The sequence below is a fragment of the Gymnodraco acuticeps genome, unplaced genomic scaffold, assembly GCF_902827175.1.
Source record: "Gymnodraco acuticeps unplaced genomic scaffold, fGymAcu1.1, whole genome shotgun sequence".
Taxonomy (NCBI): Eukaryota; Metazoa; Chordata; class Actinopteri; order Perciformes; family Bathydraconidae; genus Gymnodraco; species Gymnodraco acuticeps.
In genome coordinates, this window is record NW_022991064.1 from 3,522,933 (window position 1) to 3,542,613 (window position 19,681).

Sequence of the window (19,681 nt, forward strand, 5' to 3'; positions counted from 1 at the left end):
TACCATTCCTCACATCATCCATGATACATTTTCCGCATTGTAATATACTTGTACATCATCCACATCAAAACAGACGTGCAAGGTAGGGTACTACATGATTCAATAGTGAAGAATGTTGGTGAATGGACAAATCAAAAGCAAATCCTCTCAAATGCACGTCTCAAAGTCTGGACTCTAGATAACTTTATTGAAAGCAAAGCAAGACATTAATTATCCTTAGTTTACTTTTGTTTTGGATGATTTGTTATGGGTTTTATGAAGAGAGCACCACTTACATTCAATGGCTGTTAGAATGTGTAATCAAAGACTACAGACTTTCATTAGACAATCAGAGCAAACTATCCACTCAGATTCTTTATGACACCAACACAGCAGGGAGAGAGACTGGGAGAGATAAAGAGAGCGAGAGCGAGCTGGAGAGAAACGCCCGAGTCAGACCCTCCTAAACGTGACCAGACTAGTAATGTTGTGGTAAATTACCGGTAAAGCTCCAGAGCGAAACACTTCCTTAACTCCAGCAGTATGTGTTGTGAGAATCAGGCCACAGCATAAGGAAAAAAATGTATTCAACATTCACACAGAGAATATAAACCCACTCAAGCATCACACAGTGGACATTTAAAACCACATCTATGCAAAGTGGCGCTGCATACGCTGCCAATATTCTGTTGTCCTCTGGTGAAAGGAATTGCCTTAGTGCAGTGAATTATGTTTTTAAGTAGGGAACTTAGGGAATCAAAGGTGGGCAACTTCATATTGTTGTGCTGCCAGGCGAACAATGGTTAGAGCACAATCACTCACTTTCGTACACACTGACTATAATTATAAGTGGAGTACATATAACTGTCAATACATTGGCATGTACGACGCTGAGGAGGAGACCCGGTAGGAGAGAGTGTGGGACAATAGTGTTACCCCATAGTACCACACATTTAAAAAGAAGTGTAAATATTCACACTCCCATGTTTGACTACGTACACATCGATGCACATTAAATCGGCAAATTGATCACCTTAAGTTAAATATAACTTCATCTAAACTGCATTCAAACCTAAATCTCTTGAGTGTCGATGAAAAAAATGTTACCTCTTTGAAAAAAAAAAGCAAAGGTTGAGGCATATATCTCCCCAAAAAAGAAACATACTGTTATTGCTGTAACTCCCATTGGAAACAGCAGAAAACAGCCCCCGGACATAAACAAGATGTTCCTAAGAGCATTCCCTGACTCTCAGGTGAGTCAACATAACAGCCAATCAATATATATATAGCGTTCTGTACTCTCCAACAAATACCTCTTTCTGCCTCACTCACACGTACATTATGTGTTCCCTTCATAGGTTGGGACAAGCTGACGTATTTCAGCACTGTAGGAATAATCCATATCCTCTCTTAATGTCAGCGTCCTCAATTCCGTTGGGTATAGGGTTAACAAAAAGAGAACAAAGGATGGAAGTCTACCTAGTGGGATCAAAATCCCTTTGGCTCTCAGATCTCCTCGCAGAAATAAGTAGGTTGCATTTACACAGGGAGCTTTGTATTGACAGTGAAGACTTGCGTGAAAAACAAAGAAAAAAGATAACCCCGATGGGAAAAAGAGTTTGCTAAATTCACCGGAATGGAAAAGGTAGACATAACTTTTGTCTGCAAACAGTTTCTCTAAAATGGTGACATTATGGAACTGTGATGAAGCAATTTTCCCACCCAAAACATTTCTTTTTTTTGTAGAACCAAGTGAGTATTGTCAATATTCAAAGTGCTTCCGAATCAAGATTCAGGCACTTTAGACTCTCTATTTACAGTATATAAGGTGTTGCGAGAGATGCTTTCAACATCTCAAGAGAGCACTACTGGAAGATGACAATGTATTACAGTCCTTTGCAAAACAAATGAGCACCAAAGAAAATTACAAGTCAAATAGCTGTGAGTTCCACTTAGTAGCAAGTGCGCGAATGAGCATCTGGCAATTGGCGAGCGTCAGGCGTTATTTACATTGCCTCAAAGTGGATGGTGAAGAAAAATCAATATGGATACAAACAGTGTAATGACAGAGTAATGTGTTCCCCTGGGCAAGCAACCCAGAAGAAATCCTGTCAGGGTACTGCGGAGTGGAGGTGGAATTCAGTTGGTGTCTTTTAACCAACCCTTTCCGCTGCCACATTCAATGCACATCTTGGCTCCTGAAGTCAGTTTTCAAGGCTGTCTTCTCTCGCTGCCTCCTCAGAATGCCAACTCTGCAGAGCCGCCAATCACAGCAGTTGGATGGTACGGTAAACAAGAATGTAAGTGGGCAGGAGCACAGAGGCATAAAGACACACACACACACACACACACACACACACACACACACACACACACACATCACACACACACACACACACACACACCACACACACACCACACACACACACACACACACACACACACACACACACACACACCACACACACACACACACACACACACACACACACACACACACACACACACACACACACACACACACACACACACACACACACACACACACACACACACACACACACACACACACACACACACACACACACACACACACACACACACACACACACACACACACACACACAAACACACACACACACACACACACACACACACACACACACACCACACACACACACAACACACCACACACACCAGGGTGAAAAAGGTGGGAAGGATATTATCCCTCTAGGGGGGTCCGGGGGTAAGATGTATGCTCCTCCAGAAGAAAATGTTGAATATTCCATATTTTAAAACATCAATCTGATGCATTTTGAGATGCATTTTTTTGCCAACCTGGGGAGAGCTGGAGAAACGTAACTTCAGCCATGAGTCAAAAATATTATGGCCTCCTTACTAAGTATTATCAGGGATGCAAACTCATCAGGTATGGAAAAGGTGACAAAGACCCGAGCCCCCCGACCCCACGGAATATCGGCTTTAAAATGAGGAATAACAGAGGATTTTAGCAGTCAGAGCAACTAAAGCAGCAGTGTTAATAATAACAGAAACGCTAAAGAGTCACATCTAATAGAAATATATAAAAGCATTTATTTTAATTGTGTAGCAGTCAGTTTATAATTTTGGCAGCACTGTTGAGCATTTTGAAAATCTATTGTCATGCCTCTGTGCAAGGCTTAGTCTTTCTATCTTTATGGCATCTGGTGTAAAGTAACTAAATTCATAAACTCAAGTACTATACTTGGGTACAATTTTGAGATACTTGTACTTTATTTAAGTATTTCAATGTTTTGCTACTTTGTTCTTCTTCTCCTACAGTTCAGAGGTAAATGGTGTACTTTGACTCCTCTACATGTATTAATACCTTTAGTTACTTTACAGATGTGGATGAATGATAGTAAATCTAATCAAGTGTTGAATCAGACTTTAGTTCCACCTGGAGTAAATCCACAAGCTACCCTGCAGTATACAAAGTCATTCAAACTAGCTGCACCTTTACCAGCTTTGAGAACACTTTGATGATCAATCATCATAAAACATATATATTATTCTGAAATGGACCAATCTGCACAATGACTACTTTTACTGTCGCTACTTTCACTATATTTTGATGAGAATACTTTTCTACTTTTACTTGAGGAACATTTTGAATGCAGACTTTTACTAACAGAGTATTCCTACACTCTGGTACTTCTACTTTTACTCAAGTACAAGACCTGAGTACTTCTACTTTTACTCAAGTACAAGATCTATACTTATACCACCTCTGTTTATAGCCTATGAAAAAAAAACTATTAGAAAACGAAGGCTAAAGCTAACGTTAGCAGATAGTGACAATGTATGCTAGCTAGCTAGCTCAACGATAATATTGCGACAGAAAAACTTTCCAGTGCACATCACGCTCTGCGCTTCGACAGGGAGCTCTGCTCTGAACACCTGAACGGCCCGTTCTAACAGCTGTTCACCAGCGGTCAGTCTGTGCCACAGTGACTCCGGACCGCACAGTTAATATTAACGAACGCACCCGTAGGTAATGTGGCTGCTGAAGCTAGACCATCATCGCGGAGCAGCAGAGCCGACAGGCAGGAAGACTCGAGCACACAGCTCGCGCTGCATTATAATATATAAAAAAAGAACACCATGCTTGTCATGATGGCACATAACAGCTCGCGGCCGCAGATTACTCCGGGTCCCAGACCCCCCCATACCCCAAAAATATTTTTATTGCAGATCTACATGAATCACACAAACGACCTATTTTGGATTCAAAATGGCGAATTTCGCCGAAAGGTGAGTGATTTTCATGCCTGACACACACACACATTCAAACAACAGGAGAACAGGGAGCTTGAAAGCTTGACCTGTTTTCGTTTAAGCTGGTGTGGATCGATCAGAGAGGCATGGTTTTGATCCTGATTCCTGGCCTCTCTTCTTCTATTAGACCACTCAACCTGTCCGTCAGGTATCAATCAATACTGCTCATAGAACTCCTAGAAAGTTGCCATACTTATATAGTGAATACATTAGCTGATGGGATTCCAACACTATACACAGTCTATAGCTGTGAAACCACTCAAACACGCTCCATGTAATTCATGACATTTGGTCACACCACACAGATAAATATGTTTGTAGCTTGTAACTTCAGATAAGATTGAAAGCAATCGATTACAGTTTTTAGACTAAAAGTTATTTCTCTATTCTGAAATAAGGAAGCTGAAATAAAGAAACAGCACTAAAACCATAACTTATCACTTTAAAAAAAAGTGTGATAATATCACCAATCAGCCAATTAATTAGGTTGGAATGAGAGAAAGCGTACAGCCCTACTGAGCCATTCACTGAGAGGATGTGTGATTTAGGTCAACACCATGATAGCACTCCACCTGACCTCTGTAATTGGCCACTAGCTGTGAAATTGGTAGCCCTCCACCCATATTTCTAGTTCCTCACTTCCACGTCCATCCTCTCCTCCAAAGGTCGAGCCCTCCCCTCCTCTGGTGTCTGCTGATCTTACTGTTTGAACCGGTCACCCCCTTGGTCTGTCCTTATTGCTCGCCTCTAACTTAACAATGATAAATACCCAAACACCAAGACACAGCCTATTGTGCTGGAAATAGGCTAGTCATTTTTTATGTTTTAGAAGAAAAGCGCTCTTGACATGTCAACAATTTGAGTGTGAAATCAAAACCAGCATGACTAGGACAAATATGAAACAATGGAGGCAAGCCAGCATGTCTGCATTGTGTTCTCTGTCCCCTGTGCTGCCCTTTTCTTGCAATGTGCATAACCAACTGTGACTTGCACTCTGCATCGCTTGCCAATAGCCTGTCTCTCTCTTTTCTGGTCACTTTCTTCCCGCTGTTTTCCCTTGCTCTTTAAGACAGTTTAGCCATGCCGCGGGTGCACCTCAATAGGCGCCCATGGCAACAATGTCCTCAAAGATGACAGACTCAGCAGAAGTTTGGGCACCCCACAAGACAACAGAGATCAAATCAAAGTCTGGGACAAGAAGCTGATGACATTGTAAAACAAATTACAAAAGAAGCATAGTTGGGCTGCCGTCTGTGGGATTCTGGGAAGCGATCAACTCTCAGTAGGCCAAGCAGAGATTCAAAGAGACTTTAATATCAGGCTACAAGGCACAATTCTCAGCTTTAAGAGCGCTCAGAGTCAATCAAGTTCTTCTCGGGAAGTGTTTTTAGTTAACTACTGAGTGAATGAGTGAAACTGACACCAGTTTCCAGGGGACATCTCACTCTAAGATGACTTCTCATATCTTCTCTCTGAACCTTTTCCCTCTACCAACAGTCCTCTATCCCTACGTCTCTCTTCGTGTTTCAAGTGTTTAATAGCTCAGCCGATGCTTCCCCATGTCCCTTCCTGCCAACAGCCTGTGGCTCTAACTTCAAAGTCTCCTCTGCCTTTTCTTATTTATCTTAACTTCCTGTCACATGGCCCTGAAACTAAACCTGCATTTTTAGAACTAATTGAAGACAAACAGTGGGTTTCTGCTTGTGAATAACAGGTGCATCCATCCACAAGGTATTCAAACTTGATGTATATGTAATGTTAGCCTTGTGTTTGACAGAAAGTCGCAGAAAGAGTGCGAGTACATCTTACAGTGCCAGCATAAATGCATCGAAGTCTGGCTAAAACGTGAGAATATGTATGTTCATTTGTTCCCATATGGGCTCGACTGTGTGTGTGGGTGAAACAACACTATGCGGCTGGCGGTGGTAATTGAGCTCACTAATTACTTCCTGAGCTGAGAGAGTTGTCAGAGAGAGGAGGAGCTGCCACAGATGGTGAGAGACCCACACTGACACCAGGATATCCTACCTCTTCATCATTAGAGCTGAGCATATGTGTTTGTGTGAGACTAAGTAATTGAGGATGTAAGACCAACAAGATTGAGTGTTCAAATTACACTTTAAAACCTCAGACCACACCCGGGCAGGTAAGAAGCTTTGAACAAGATATCAAATAAACGTTTTATCCTTCTATTTAATATTTCCATTTCAAATAAACTACCAGTAGCAATTTATATTAGGTTAGCCTGATGTTTCAATTGATTCCTGCTCCTCTGGTATTCCCAAGACAGCTATTTATCCAGGTACAGTCATGCTCAGCCAATCTACATTCAACTGAACGTACACAACATCCATCCACTTCCAACCATTCTTCAACCAGCTCATTTGGACATATGCAATTGCCTGAGTGCAGGAGGCGCATCAGCATACTTCCATTCCCTTTCTGTCCCTAGATGAGCTTTCCTTCCAGACAAATAGCAACAGGCCAACTACTCACCATTGTGAAGAGCCGTCAGTGCCGCTGACTTCCAGCAAGTCATAGTCGTCCTCCAGCTGAAAGTCGGAGAAAACCAGGGCAATGGTGTCTCCTGGCTCGGCCAGCACCGTCCAGGTGCAGTCAGCGTTGTTGTTGTACTCGGACGGGTAATTGGGAGTGGTGATCACCCCGCTCTGGCCCCGCAATGTCCCGCCACACCCATCATCCGCTGCAGAGAGCAGAGGAGAAGGACAGTGATGTGAAGCTTAGTACAACAGGGAAACTCCAAAGAAAACAAAAAAGATAATCCCCAAATTATTGTACAGAGATTATTGAAGATGCGTCTACACGTGGAAAAAAGTAGGGAAGGTAATTAAAGGCTAACGAACACAAACTGACGCTTAAATGCAGCAGAAGGTATAATTTAAATTTGTAGTGAGCTTATTGAATATTAGCAACATAAGGGTCAATGTCAACAATAACATGATATAACTCTCCAGCATACATGAACTATATCGACCAATAAAGTCATTAACTAAATGTCTGAAAGTAAAAAAGAATGACCTAATTAGACAGATACCGATTTCTTAACTTTTAAAACATATCAAGATTGCAGATTTGAAGTTTTGCAAGGAAAATTGTGTTAGATATTAGCATATTAAGCTATAAAACATGTATTATTTACTTTTCTTGGCTGCAAATTATCTTTTTGCCACTAGCCAAAGTGCATATTTAAAATGTCAGGAGCACAAAAATAGGCAGTGAGTCAGAGAGTATTGCTCCTTTGTCTGCAATTTTCGCCACAGGCCGGAGACACCAGTCTTAGGATTTGAAAATGCCCTACAGATGTTTTAGTGTAGGGTGTGATGCAACCAAACGCAACATAGAGAGGAAAGTGATTACATTCTCATTAATTCACATTTGTGTTAATTAAAAGCAACTCTTCCCTCTTTAAGACTGCTTTAAGTGGATCATTTAGACAAACATTGGCGGTGCCAGGGTATGGCTGGGGTAGGCTACAGCCATACCAAGAAATGGCCCCACCTTAGCCCCACCATGAAAAATGATGTTAAAGTAAGCTAATTAAATTAAATAATAAGCAAAATGCAAAATGTTGAGAACATGGCTTGCGAAAATATACGGGTCGTGTCCACAACACTCAAACTGATCCTGCTGTAACAACAAGTGCACGTTACCGATGCAATATGGTTGAGACCATTCGGGCTTATGCTAGAAGAGGGGTGCAAGGAATAGTCCAAGTAGTGGGGGAGTTGTATACACTAAAGGTGTGGAAATTCTCTGCTGTTATAATATCAGCGCGGGCGCGGTCAGATCAAAATGCCTCCGAATGCAATTTGAATAGACCTACAGCCAATCAGAGCAACGAAACGTTGGGTCTGCATCAAGCATTACTGATTGAGATCAATCGGAACCGCCAGAGCCTCTGGGAGCCGCCATTCAGTATCCCCATTGGATCTTCAACGTGTACTATCATACGTCACGTTCACAGTGATCCCTTTTTATTTACTACAAGACAAATGTGCCATTTTATTTCATACAGTTCCATTTTGATTGAGACAGGGAAATAATCTAAACCTCACGCGTGGCGTTTCACTGTCAAGGGGGGCGATGTAGCGTGTACGCAATTACATTGCAAATACAGACTTGAGCCCCACCACTGTATGGGTTAGCCCTACCATAGATTACATTACATTGTATTTAGCTGACGCTTTTATCCAAAGCGACTTACGATAAGTGCGTTCGACCAACAAGACACAACCTTGAAGAAAACAGAAAGTACATCAGGTTTCATAGAGCTAAAACATTTCAAGTGCTACTAAACTGGCTTTAGATAAGCCAGTCCTTTATTAGTATATAAGTGCTTTGTTAGCAAATCTTTGTTAGTAAATCTATCGATCGAAGTGGAGTCGAAAGAGATGAGTTTTCAGTCTCCCCCGGAAGATGTGCAAGCTATCTGCTGTCCTGATTTCAATGGGGAGCTCATTCCACCATCTTGGAGCCAGGACAGCAAACCCACGTGTTTTTGCTGATGGGAACTTGGGTCCCCCTCGCAGTGCGGGTGCAGCGAGCTGTTTGGCTGATGCAGAGCGTAGTGCACGCGCTGGGGTGTACGGTTTAACCATGTCCTGGATGTAGGAAGGGCCAGATCCATTCGCAGCATGGTACGCAAGTACCATTGTCTTGAAGTGGATTCTAGCAGTTACCGGAAGCCAGCGAAGGGAGCGGAGGAGCGGCGTGGTGTGGGAAAAAAAAAGATTACCCAACAAAAATACTCTGGCGCCACCACTGACTGTAAAGCATGCATTTATGCTGCCAGAATACATCCCCTGCCCAGCTTCTGATATGTTCATCACAGCTTTGGACAATACAGGTGATCTGAAACTGCATTTGTTGAATACATATTTATAAATATCTTGTGTATACATCACTACAATATGTACTGGTGAACAGAGGGGACTCATTAAGTGAAGTTTTTAATGACACGTCCACACTAATACTGTTGCAGGAATGATTTGTGTCTGGGGGTGTATGTGTGTGTGAGGGGGAGCTCTGAGGCGCCGGGCCCTGTCTATCATCCATCCCACCTGTCACCACGGCAACCCCCCTAAGGGAGGGCAAGCGATAGTACGGGCGAGCGGAAACTTGTGAGGTGTGAACTTGAAGAGGGAGGGAAACCACGACAGAAGGGAGAGAAGAAGGGGATGAAGAGGATGACAGGTGACAAGCAAGGATGGGGGAGAGAAAAGTGCAGAGGGAGGGTGGACACTGAGGAGCGAGAGAGAGAGAGAGAGGTGGCGAGAGAGGTGACAGGTGATTGTTGCAGTGGGAGTGACAGGAAGTAGAAGGAAGACAGAAGAAAGTATGAGGGAGTGCATTGATATTCCACACAAGACGGTTTCTTCACACTTGAAGGGAAGTCTCTGCCTGCTACTCTCCCTTTCACCTTGGCTCTCCATATTGTGGCTGACAGTGGCCGATGCAAGTGCTGACCAAAAATGGAAAACGAAATGGCTATACCATGGGCAGTATGAAACCAAAAACCTATGAAAACTTTTACTGAAACTTTCAAATGTTTCCCTTCCCTCGGGGTGAGGATGCTTCCCATTGAACAGAACCTATTTACAGGCTTTCACGTAGGATGTCACGGTTTTACAGTAAGTGTAAGGAGCTGCTTCGAGTGCGATGGTAAGTAAGATATGTGCAAATTCATGCAAGCTATAAAAACAGTTATGCCATCAAAAATACATGTTTACATACACTAAACATGCTCCCAGCTAACACTTAGCTTGGATTTGAAATGGGCCAACTTAATTTGAAACACATTTCAAAACAGAGTGCTTTTGTAATCGTCTGAATAAAGCATAAGCGGCAGAAGATGAATGGATATGTGCGTGTGATGCTGTATCTATAAAAAGGATGACATTTAGCAGTTACAGTAGTAAGCCTTTTTCTGGAAAGATATGCTTAAGGGTTAGGAGAGAGTGTTAGAAACGGAATAAAAGAGTGAGGTTAAATCACTTCTAAGTATACTCATGACAAGTGATGTCGTTTTTAAAGATTATAGCTAAGGGAAGAAATTGATGAGCATAAGATAGGATATGTAAAACATTATCTGTGCCATCAATGGCTGGTTATCTTCTATGGCCTGACAGCGCTGGCACGTTTGCCGTCTCTTCAGTCCAGAAAAGTGACTGTGCCAGAATGTTCTTCCTCGCTCCCAAAGTAAAGTGTCAGTTCTGCTTCTACACATATAGCCATTGGCTGGCTCTAAAATCAGAGTGACATTAATGATACACTAATGCCTTATGAAGGAGGACTCAAGTGTACAAGTCGACTTATATGGCATTATGAGACCTCAGTTGCCCGTTTCTTAATCTCGTTTATATTTGCTGAAACAGTGGCATAATAAAATCCTTTAGGGCTTAAGCTTTTTTATATTTTCTTTGTTGGGATCAGTCTTGTTGGGGCCTTTAAAAGGAGCATGAAGAAGCTTAGTTTGGATATAAACAACAAATTGTTAGTGACGTTAGAGAGAAAAAGAAAGGGGGAAGGAATATGGCACAATTCTTAACAGTTTCTAGAATATAAGATCATCATAACTTTGCATATACATGTGGAGTAGAGGCGTGTGCATGTGATTTGGTGGGTGGGGAATGTGCTGGCACGTGGGTACCAGCCATGTGTGCTCCTATGTGGGCTTCCTGACTCCCAGCCTGGGTGCAGATGGCCCAGTGTCTCAGCATCATGCTCAGCCAGCACACTGACACAAAGCATCGGCCACATGGGCAGAGCAAAGGGACATACATGCTAACATGTTCCCTATGCATGCATTTTAATTATGGGAGAATTTACTTTTAGTTTAGCAAAATCCTGCAAAATGATGTCAAATAATATCACGTTTGCCTACAGTGAAACATTATCAAGAATTGTGTGATGATAGGTCAGCCAACAGACACTGGCAGGTGTCGCTGCCACAGGGGGGCTAACTGTGAGGAAAGGGCAACTGGCACAAGCACCTGACTGGGAGCTAACACATGAGGTCCTGTCATGGTAAATAAGATATCAGTATAACTACAGAAAACCTCCTGAGGTTATGTGGAGATGTGTTTAAATCATAGACTGTATATTATGTAAGGTTTACATACAGTACATGTGAGTGTGTGTGGACTGGAGGATGGGTGTATTGATTAGTAAATGAAGGACAATGAAAGGTTGAATACTGTTTTAGAGAGATACAAATTATATTTTAGTATATCTAATTAATGTAATTTGGTATCACCAAGATTTGTATTTTTTTTTAATTCTGATGTAATCCTGAAATAACATCCCTATGATTTGGCCAAAAATTATCTTTGATGTTAGTCAATATAAAATAAGTAATTTTTAGCAAATATTTATCAAACTAAATGTGATCATCTGTGGTATATCTCTGATTATTCTTTCAGCCCTCAGAGGCATACCATTTTCTGCAAAGCTAATTGTAACGTTTGCTTTGTAGACAATGTCCTTAGATTTAGCCCAAAGACCTGTTCTGGCAGACAGTTTATCCCTGGTCCCTCCTTCATACCTCTGCAGTAGGGAAGGGGAAAATCCCAGGCAGCAGTGCCCGCTGAAGTGGCGAGGCAGGACAGGGTTGTGTGACCCTCGAGCACGTATCCCGGGCTGCAGCTGTAGCGGATTTTGTCCCCAATGTTGAACGTGGACCCCTGCTGGTGGCCATTGAGTAGCTGTCCAGGATTACCACAAGTGTAGCTGGGCAGAGCTGGAGAGAAAGGGGAGAGAATAAAGAGTTAATGAGGCAGCCTGGGGCACTTTGTCGTGTTAGTACTACTGACAAGAGGCAGAACATCAGTGAAAAGAACAGGAACAGTCAGGTCAATGACACACACACACACGCCAACATATCTGACCCAGCAATGAATGACTTCCAAAAAACACGAATAAAATATTGTCTTGCTATACACAGATCTGTGTAATAACAAAAGTGTTAATACAGCACTACCAACCAGATGATGTACCATTGTATGTAACATTAACATTTTATATCCTCTCGTCGATTTACATTTCAATTTATTTTTAAAGTGCTTTTGATGTCATCTTGACCATCATGGCTAGTCCAATCATGTCCTTGCATGCAAATAAGTGAGCCCTGTATTGACAGAACCTAGTCTAATTGTGTGTTATTATGCAAATCGAGTTCAAAGGAAGTTCAGCCAATCTCTTGCTCCTGATCCCCTTGATCACTGGTGCAGTAAAAGACATTATTGTAACTTATTTTCTCATTGATTACATAGTGTTTGATAACAGCTGGCTATACAATTATATATAGTTAGAGGGTGGATAGTTTTGTTATTTCTACATTTCATATGATTAATATGTCTGAATTTAACTGCCATGACCAAACATGCATTCCACACACGTGCAGTCTGCCATCCAGCCTGCAGCCCCAGTCACACAAGGAGGGAGCTGACCAGAGCATGTGATGGACTTTGGATGAAACTCAGTGTCTCCACAGGGGGTCTGTGCTGAACACCGTAGAGGACCGAATTGCTCCTATCCTGCAACACAGCTTACTGGCACCTTAACCGCACACTCAATGTACAATTCCTTTTTCTATCAAATGTATCCAGCCTTAAAAAAACACATTGACAATAAATCCAGCCCCATATTTGGTTTGGAAAATGTTCTTCATTTGTTTTAAGATATGTCTAAACAAGGATAAGCATGATTACATGACATGTCTTCTTTGCAACAGTGTTTTTTTATATGCATCACACACCCTACAAAAGGCTTTTATTCTTTCCCTTTTCTAACACAGTAAGCTAAAACATCCTTACAGCAAGGTCTAACAAGGGCGGATCAATCATTTTTATCCAACAGTGCATTCCACAGGGCTTGAGCGGTAGAATTAACTGGCTGCTAAATAAATACACTGCAAATTGTTTGTGTCCAGTCCACCATCAACAAACATCACCTCTAAGAGCATTATTTTGGATGTGTCTGTGTGCATGTTCCCCTCACAAAGGTTACCTTAACTGTGAAGCTGCAGTGTAAGCCTATCTAAGTGACGCTATCTCAAAGCTTGGATATGAATTTGGGCTATTTTGTTATTTTTGGCAGTCTATATTTATGGACTGTGTGTTGAGGGGTTTGCAGATGACAGATGTGCAAAAAAAGAGAAGGAAATGTACTGTCTCGCCATTCAGTGCGAGTCCCCGTATTTGGAAATGCATTAGTGACTGACAGAAAACAAATTCATACAAACATCAAAAGGTCAGAAAAAGTGATGATATTTATAGACAGTAAGTTATTAAAATATTAGAAATGAATAACAAGTATTTAAATGCGTATTTGTGTGCAGGGGGATTTGGAGGTAATGGACTTTCTCTGCATGTGGATGCGTCTATAATGAAATATGTGCTTTGCATTTCACAATTTCTTCCTTTAAATACATTTCTAATTAAACATGTCTCATAAAGTTCCCAATTAGCTAAGCCACTCTGATGCTAGCTCGTTTTGAAAGGATTTCCCACCTAAAGATATACGAGCACAGAGTAGTTCCAATCAAGAAAGTCAGTATCAACATTGTTGTTCAACAGAAAAACATCAGCCAACTGTGGACCACAGATGGAAATGAGCTATTAGCTATAATCTGGCATATTGCATCTCTTCTCTTTGCTGAGATTAATGTTTTTGTATGCATGGTCCTTCTATAAATAAAGAAAAAAAGAACTATTGTCACAATTCGAAATTCCCTACTTTTCAAAAGAAGCACTTATATGAAAAGTGAAATGTGCAGCGACTCACAGAGGACTACAGCTGCGTGCTGCACTTCTAGTTCCATCCCAATCAGTAATTTCACAGCAGGTGTTTTCCATCTGTTTAAGGTGGAACACCTGCTCAGACATCAAATATTCCAGCCTGAATGACTCGGTGCTGATTTATCTTTTAAAATACCTTATTAGTACTCGGGTACTCTCCCTCTTGCTATACTCTGATGACAGAGTGACTTGTCACTTTCAGGCTCCACTGTGCCATAGCCTTTATTTTGACCAGCCAAGGCCAATTTATTATAGCTCCCCCTCCATCACTACCAGATAAGCATATGCTGTAAACAAGGACTCTGTCTGATTAGCATATTAGCCGCTGGGACTCAGGCTTCAGTGCAGCAGCATGGCCACAGGGGGCCCTGGTGGCCTGCGGGTAATGGCTTCACCCCTGTGGTTGTCACCATGTACAACTAGGCTGGATTACTGTAGCTGCTATGTCACAAAGGTTTGAGTCTGAGAAACATTAAATGAGAGGGGGGTCGGCTCAGATAGGGTTGGCGTGTAAGAAATAGTACAGAACAGAAATAGTTAATGTTTCAAGACTTGACTTGTGCCAGTGCCAGGGCACTAATATTGTGAAGTTAAGTCGAAAAAGTGAAATTACTGGTGCAACTAGAGCACTGAATTGGCAAATACCTAGTAACCTGCCTGAGAATCCACACTCTCTTCATTCCAACATTGCCAGTATTTGATATGATGTATCAAGGCCATGACATTCATAGTGGACAAAACACCTGAATTTAAACATTCATTGTTCCGACACTCTTATTTCCCTCGTAAAGTAACTTGATAATGGTTAACATTTTGTAGCAGGTAAAGTTTCTCTCTAGGTATAATAATTCAGCATAACCTGCTGAGAACTGAGTTTCTATATATTTCCAAAACTGTGAAAACAAGGCAGAGGTGTATAATTAAAAAACAGCCTTTTTGTGCATTGTGTGCTTCAAACGTATTTATCACACTATTTTCAAATTGCTTCCTGTAGGTTATATCTTAAACAAAAACAAAAGTATAAAAAGGGAGATGGAAAGGAAGATAAAAAAACATCACTAAAACACACACCAAGGAGAAACAATTAGAAAATATATTTGCCTGCGACTTCACATTACTCTCCATTAACTTCCTCCCCTGCACACACTTTCATGCATCAGCATTATCTCAAGCATTGTTCTAAAGATCAAAAGCCTTTCTGTTTTATAACCAAGTCATGGGTTTCTTCCAGGGGGTCCGGCCTGTGTCATCACGTGGACTATTATATCCCACCCCCCCACACCCAAACCCGCGTCAGCAGCCCTTGGGTTTTTGTCATGGCAGGTCCATAAGTCACCAGGATGGGAGACTGTGACATGGATCATCCCTGGGGGCCCGGATACTTTAAGCACTTCCACTGCTGAAACGGCAAAGGATGCTCCTCGTCCATCAATGCTTCCCTCTCTATGGCACACACTGGCTTACAGTCAAAAGCATATGAACAGGCTCAAGTGGGACAAAGCAAGTGTGCACACACACACGCTGAGAGCAAAGAGCCATGCCATCGATCATACCATCCGCCCCTTACATCATCCGCTTACATTCCTTTATTCCCTCCCATCTCCCTTTATACCCTTTTATTCTCATTGACTAAGACAGAAGACAGTGGAGAACGTCCAATCGGAAGACCTTTGACCCGGATAAGACTGATGGTGTCTCTTCCTGGGCGACTTGAAGCCTGTTCCTTAATTTGTTATCCTCTCCTCTGGGAAAGTGAAAAGTAATATACTCATGCATTCTGTAAAACACATTTGTCACAAACATGTTCTCAAACAGGCTGCTGCCAAAGGTTTTCAAATGTATAGCAAATACTCGTTGTAAGGGTGTTTTTCTATAAGAACGTATTTGAATAGTTGCTGTATTTGTAGACACTGAAAAGGTTACATTATCGGGAAATTATGATTTCTGCTTTATCTACAAGAGCAGATTTATCATAATGTATTGTGTCTCTTAAGTAATACAAATTACAATTCTCTTGTAGAACTTGCCAATTTCAGGAATTATATCAGATGCAATATGTTGAGGTTAAGGGAAGGGCAAAGGAGACTTAAAGACAAACCGAGAGAATGTGTGTGAGAAGCAAAGGAACAATGTAACATAACAGCTGGAGAGACAAGCCAGTCTCAGTAAAGGTGATCCAACGTCAGTGTGTCTGCGCTGTTTTAACCAACTGAACAATATGCATTAAATCATTAAAAGTGCTACATAACAAGTAAAGTATTTACACATACATATTCCTTGTAAGGTACTGCGGAGGTGCTGTACAGTATGGAATGCACCGGCAGGCAAAAAGCCACTTTTCCTGATTTATATTTATCCTTACAATGACTGCATTTCCTAACATGACTAGATACCTGTCACGGCCCGTCTACACAGCGGTGTGCGTTGAAAGCTTCACCATTCACCTTGAATGGGGTGACGTCACTTTTCGCCGAACTGCATTGTGGGAAGCGACGCGGAGCTTTGCTGGCGTGGCTCGCTGCAAAAGTTGAGCAATGTTCAACTTTTGAAGCCTCTGCAGAAGCGTCAGCCAATCGAATCATATGCCAGTACAAGCTCTAGCCAATCAAACCGCTGCTTGTGTGTCAGGGGCGGGAGATTCATGTGATTGGTTGTTGGTCGAGTTTCAGACACGCCCGCCGGCAAGCTTCAACGCACGCCGCTGTGTCAGTATTTCTCTTCAATGTTCCAACTTGGTTTAAATTAGCAAACAAGGATGGGCTAGTAATAAGGACTGTCTCAGAAGTAAGAAAGAGAGAGAGGGGGAAACAGGAAAAGATCCATATTATGTCAACCGTTGGTAGGGACCCCCCCCACAATGATAAAAGCAAGGATGTTGGAAGTAACAGCACTGTGATCAATATGAAGGAGTTTCATTGTGCAGCACTGTCTCTAACTGAGTTACCAGAAGTACAAAGACAGACACACTAAAGGTGACAATATAGTAATGCAAGTTGCTCATTGACGACCAATTCAATGTTGGCCGTGTAGGTATTTGAGTACCCACCTTTGTATTCATGTTTGCAGATCAAACATCACTGTTTTCCACCTTTCCTGATTTCCTCCCTCTTTCCATTCCTTTTCCTTGGCCTCCTTCCTTGCTCACATCTTCCTGCCATGCATTTGGAAGTGATATTGTGAGATCGATCCCAACACACAGGTGCATTAGCTCAATAAGCAGTTTCTGCATTGTCAAGCAGCAATTCAATCAATGCCTCCTGTTCCCTACACATGGGCTGAACAGAAGCTGGCAACTCCCATCACTTCTGGTTAGAGACGCTGAGGAATGCAGGAATCAACTCTCCTTTGCATCCAGGAAATAGATAGCATCCAACGGTTGAGTGTGTGCACATGCAAGTAATCTGCTATATTAGCTAAATAGATCTTAAACGTCTGTCAGTAAGTCCTCTTTCTTTAGTATTTCAATAGGGATTGTTTCATATATACTTACAACGTTATAACAAACGTACAACATAAATCTACCACTAGTTCATGTAAATGTGCCTAATCATATTTTTCCCATAATACTCTGTAGGGCTTCTTTCCTACAGAAACATGTACACACTAAGCCAAGCTGTCTCAGTGTTCGATAGGCAGTGGAAACCCTTACCAGTGTGCGCGATCATGAGTTTTATTTATTTGTGTAAAAGTGTGTGTGTACTGGTTGTGTGTGTGGGTAAAGGTTAATAATGCCCTGTAGGTCGCTGTCTGAATGGTTTTGGGCAAGAGATCCATATTTAAAAGTCTGATTTTACAACAAGCTACACATAAGCTTCTCACATTTTGAAGTGAGAATGCGGGTTTGAAGCTCTGTACACATACAGTCACACAAACAAAAAAACATGAATACAAACACCGACTGGAATGCACTCTAGATATTGTCATGTTGCCACACACACACACGCACACAAACAGACATCATGTGCAGCATAACAGCCAATTGCTGTGCGGGAATCGCTGAGGTGTGAAAGGGAGCTCATACAGAATTGATGGCTACCAACAATGTCTGCAAAACGAAATAATGTGCCATTCAGTATATATGAGACTAAACTAAGAGGGATCAGGAAGCATGAGAAGGAAAGCCAGAAGACAGATGAGAGACAGGGCTGTGGGATCTGGGGAGGGAGATCAACACGTCTGTGCCCAGCCTTGAGTCTGTCTGGAAGCATCTAAATCCTCCTGGCTTTGCCTGCGCTACTCTCCACTGACAGTGCTCTTTCCAACACAATTACAGAAATGTTGTGGGCACACCTGCAAGGTGAAGTACGCAGGTGCACCCAGAGGAAATCATGAAAACTAGATGTGAACGCAATCTACAATGTTGTTTTTTTTTTAATAGTTGTATTCGCATCAGTTTGTAAGTTGATGGTTTGAGATACTGCGCAATTGCAGTAGTTGTCCTGATGCAGTCTGTCTTACAATGTGAAATGCAGTCATTTACTATGCATAAACAAATGGTCTATTTAACACCATATCAGAGACAAAACTGTTTCAGAAGACAGTGCAGCAAAGTAATTACAATCTGATAGCGAAACAGTCAATTACCGGGCAAGAGGATTGTTGGAGTATAGGCTTCTCCTATGAGAGTCCTTGTGTTGCTTGGATAGTGACATTACACATCAGTTATACGCAGTGAAGTTTACATATTTTAGATCTGGGGAAAAAAGATCATGTGTATTATAATCAGTACTTGGTATGATATTGGGAACAAGTATTAGAGAGAATATTTCCAATCTCCTCTAGTTTGAAAGTGTGTTTTCCATGTTGAAGTTTTGGACTAAGAGCAATGCAAAAGGAAAGTTTTGAGTTACAAAATCCATTGCTATTCATTCTCTTGGAAAATGAATATCCATACAGAATGCATGGCACCAACCCTCAAATGTCAGCATATTCTGTTCTCAACTAAAACATGATGTAAATACATTGAGACTCATATTGCCATCCTTGTGTCCTGCTGTGTGAACAACAGCTAGAAGGCTTCTATATCCTGCTATCTTGTTTTCCTGCATTTTGTCTTACTTTGCCCTCCCCTCAGCCAATCCTCTCTCCCCCTGCTCGGCAGGTTGCCTTGGAAACAGTAAAGGCCCACCAGAGAGGACAATGTGGAAGGGGAGATTTGATGCGTGAACATGCAGGTTTGTGGGGAATATGAGAAAATAAGTGAACCTCTTTTCTGAGAATGCAGTAAACCCCTCAAATCCTCCAGTCCCCTTGATAATATATTCATAGCTATCCAGGTAGTCTTCACACCAGTACTGGCATGTGTGTATGTCACATGACTGGGAGATGAAGTCCAAGTCTTCTTCACATAAGAAAAAGTATCCTCCGGGCAATTATAAAGCAGCCTCTCTCAACTCGTCAGGTCAACAGGTCAAATGCCTATTCACACTGACATGCCATTAACAACGTCTCCTTCAATTCAATTTAGTTTTCCATCAGTTAAGTTATCTGACTTATGCAGATAATAGAGCAGTGGTGCATTGGAAAGATTAATCAATACCTTTATTTAACCTTGGCTTTTCTCCTTA

General features: G+C 41.8%; 1 protein-coding gene across 1 annotated transcript in view; it reads right to left on the reverse strand.

The window, feature by feature from the left end:
* Window positions 1–19,681, reverse strand: part of csmd2 (CUB and Sushi multiple domains 2) — a 281,630-nt gene that overhangs the window by 186,154 nt on the left and 75,795 nt on the right. Inside the window, 2 exon segments of the mRNA XM_034236672.1 lie at window positions 6,793–7,000; window positions 11,861–12,055. Coding sequence (XP_034092563.1) covers window positions 6,793–7,000; window positions 11,861–12,055 — 403 coding nt within the window.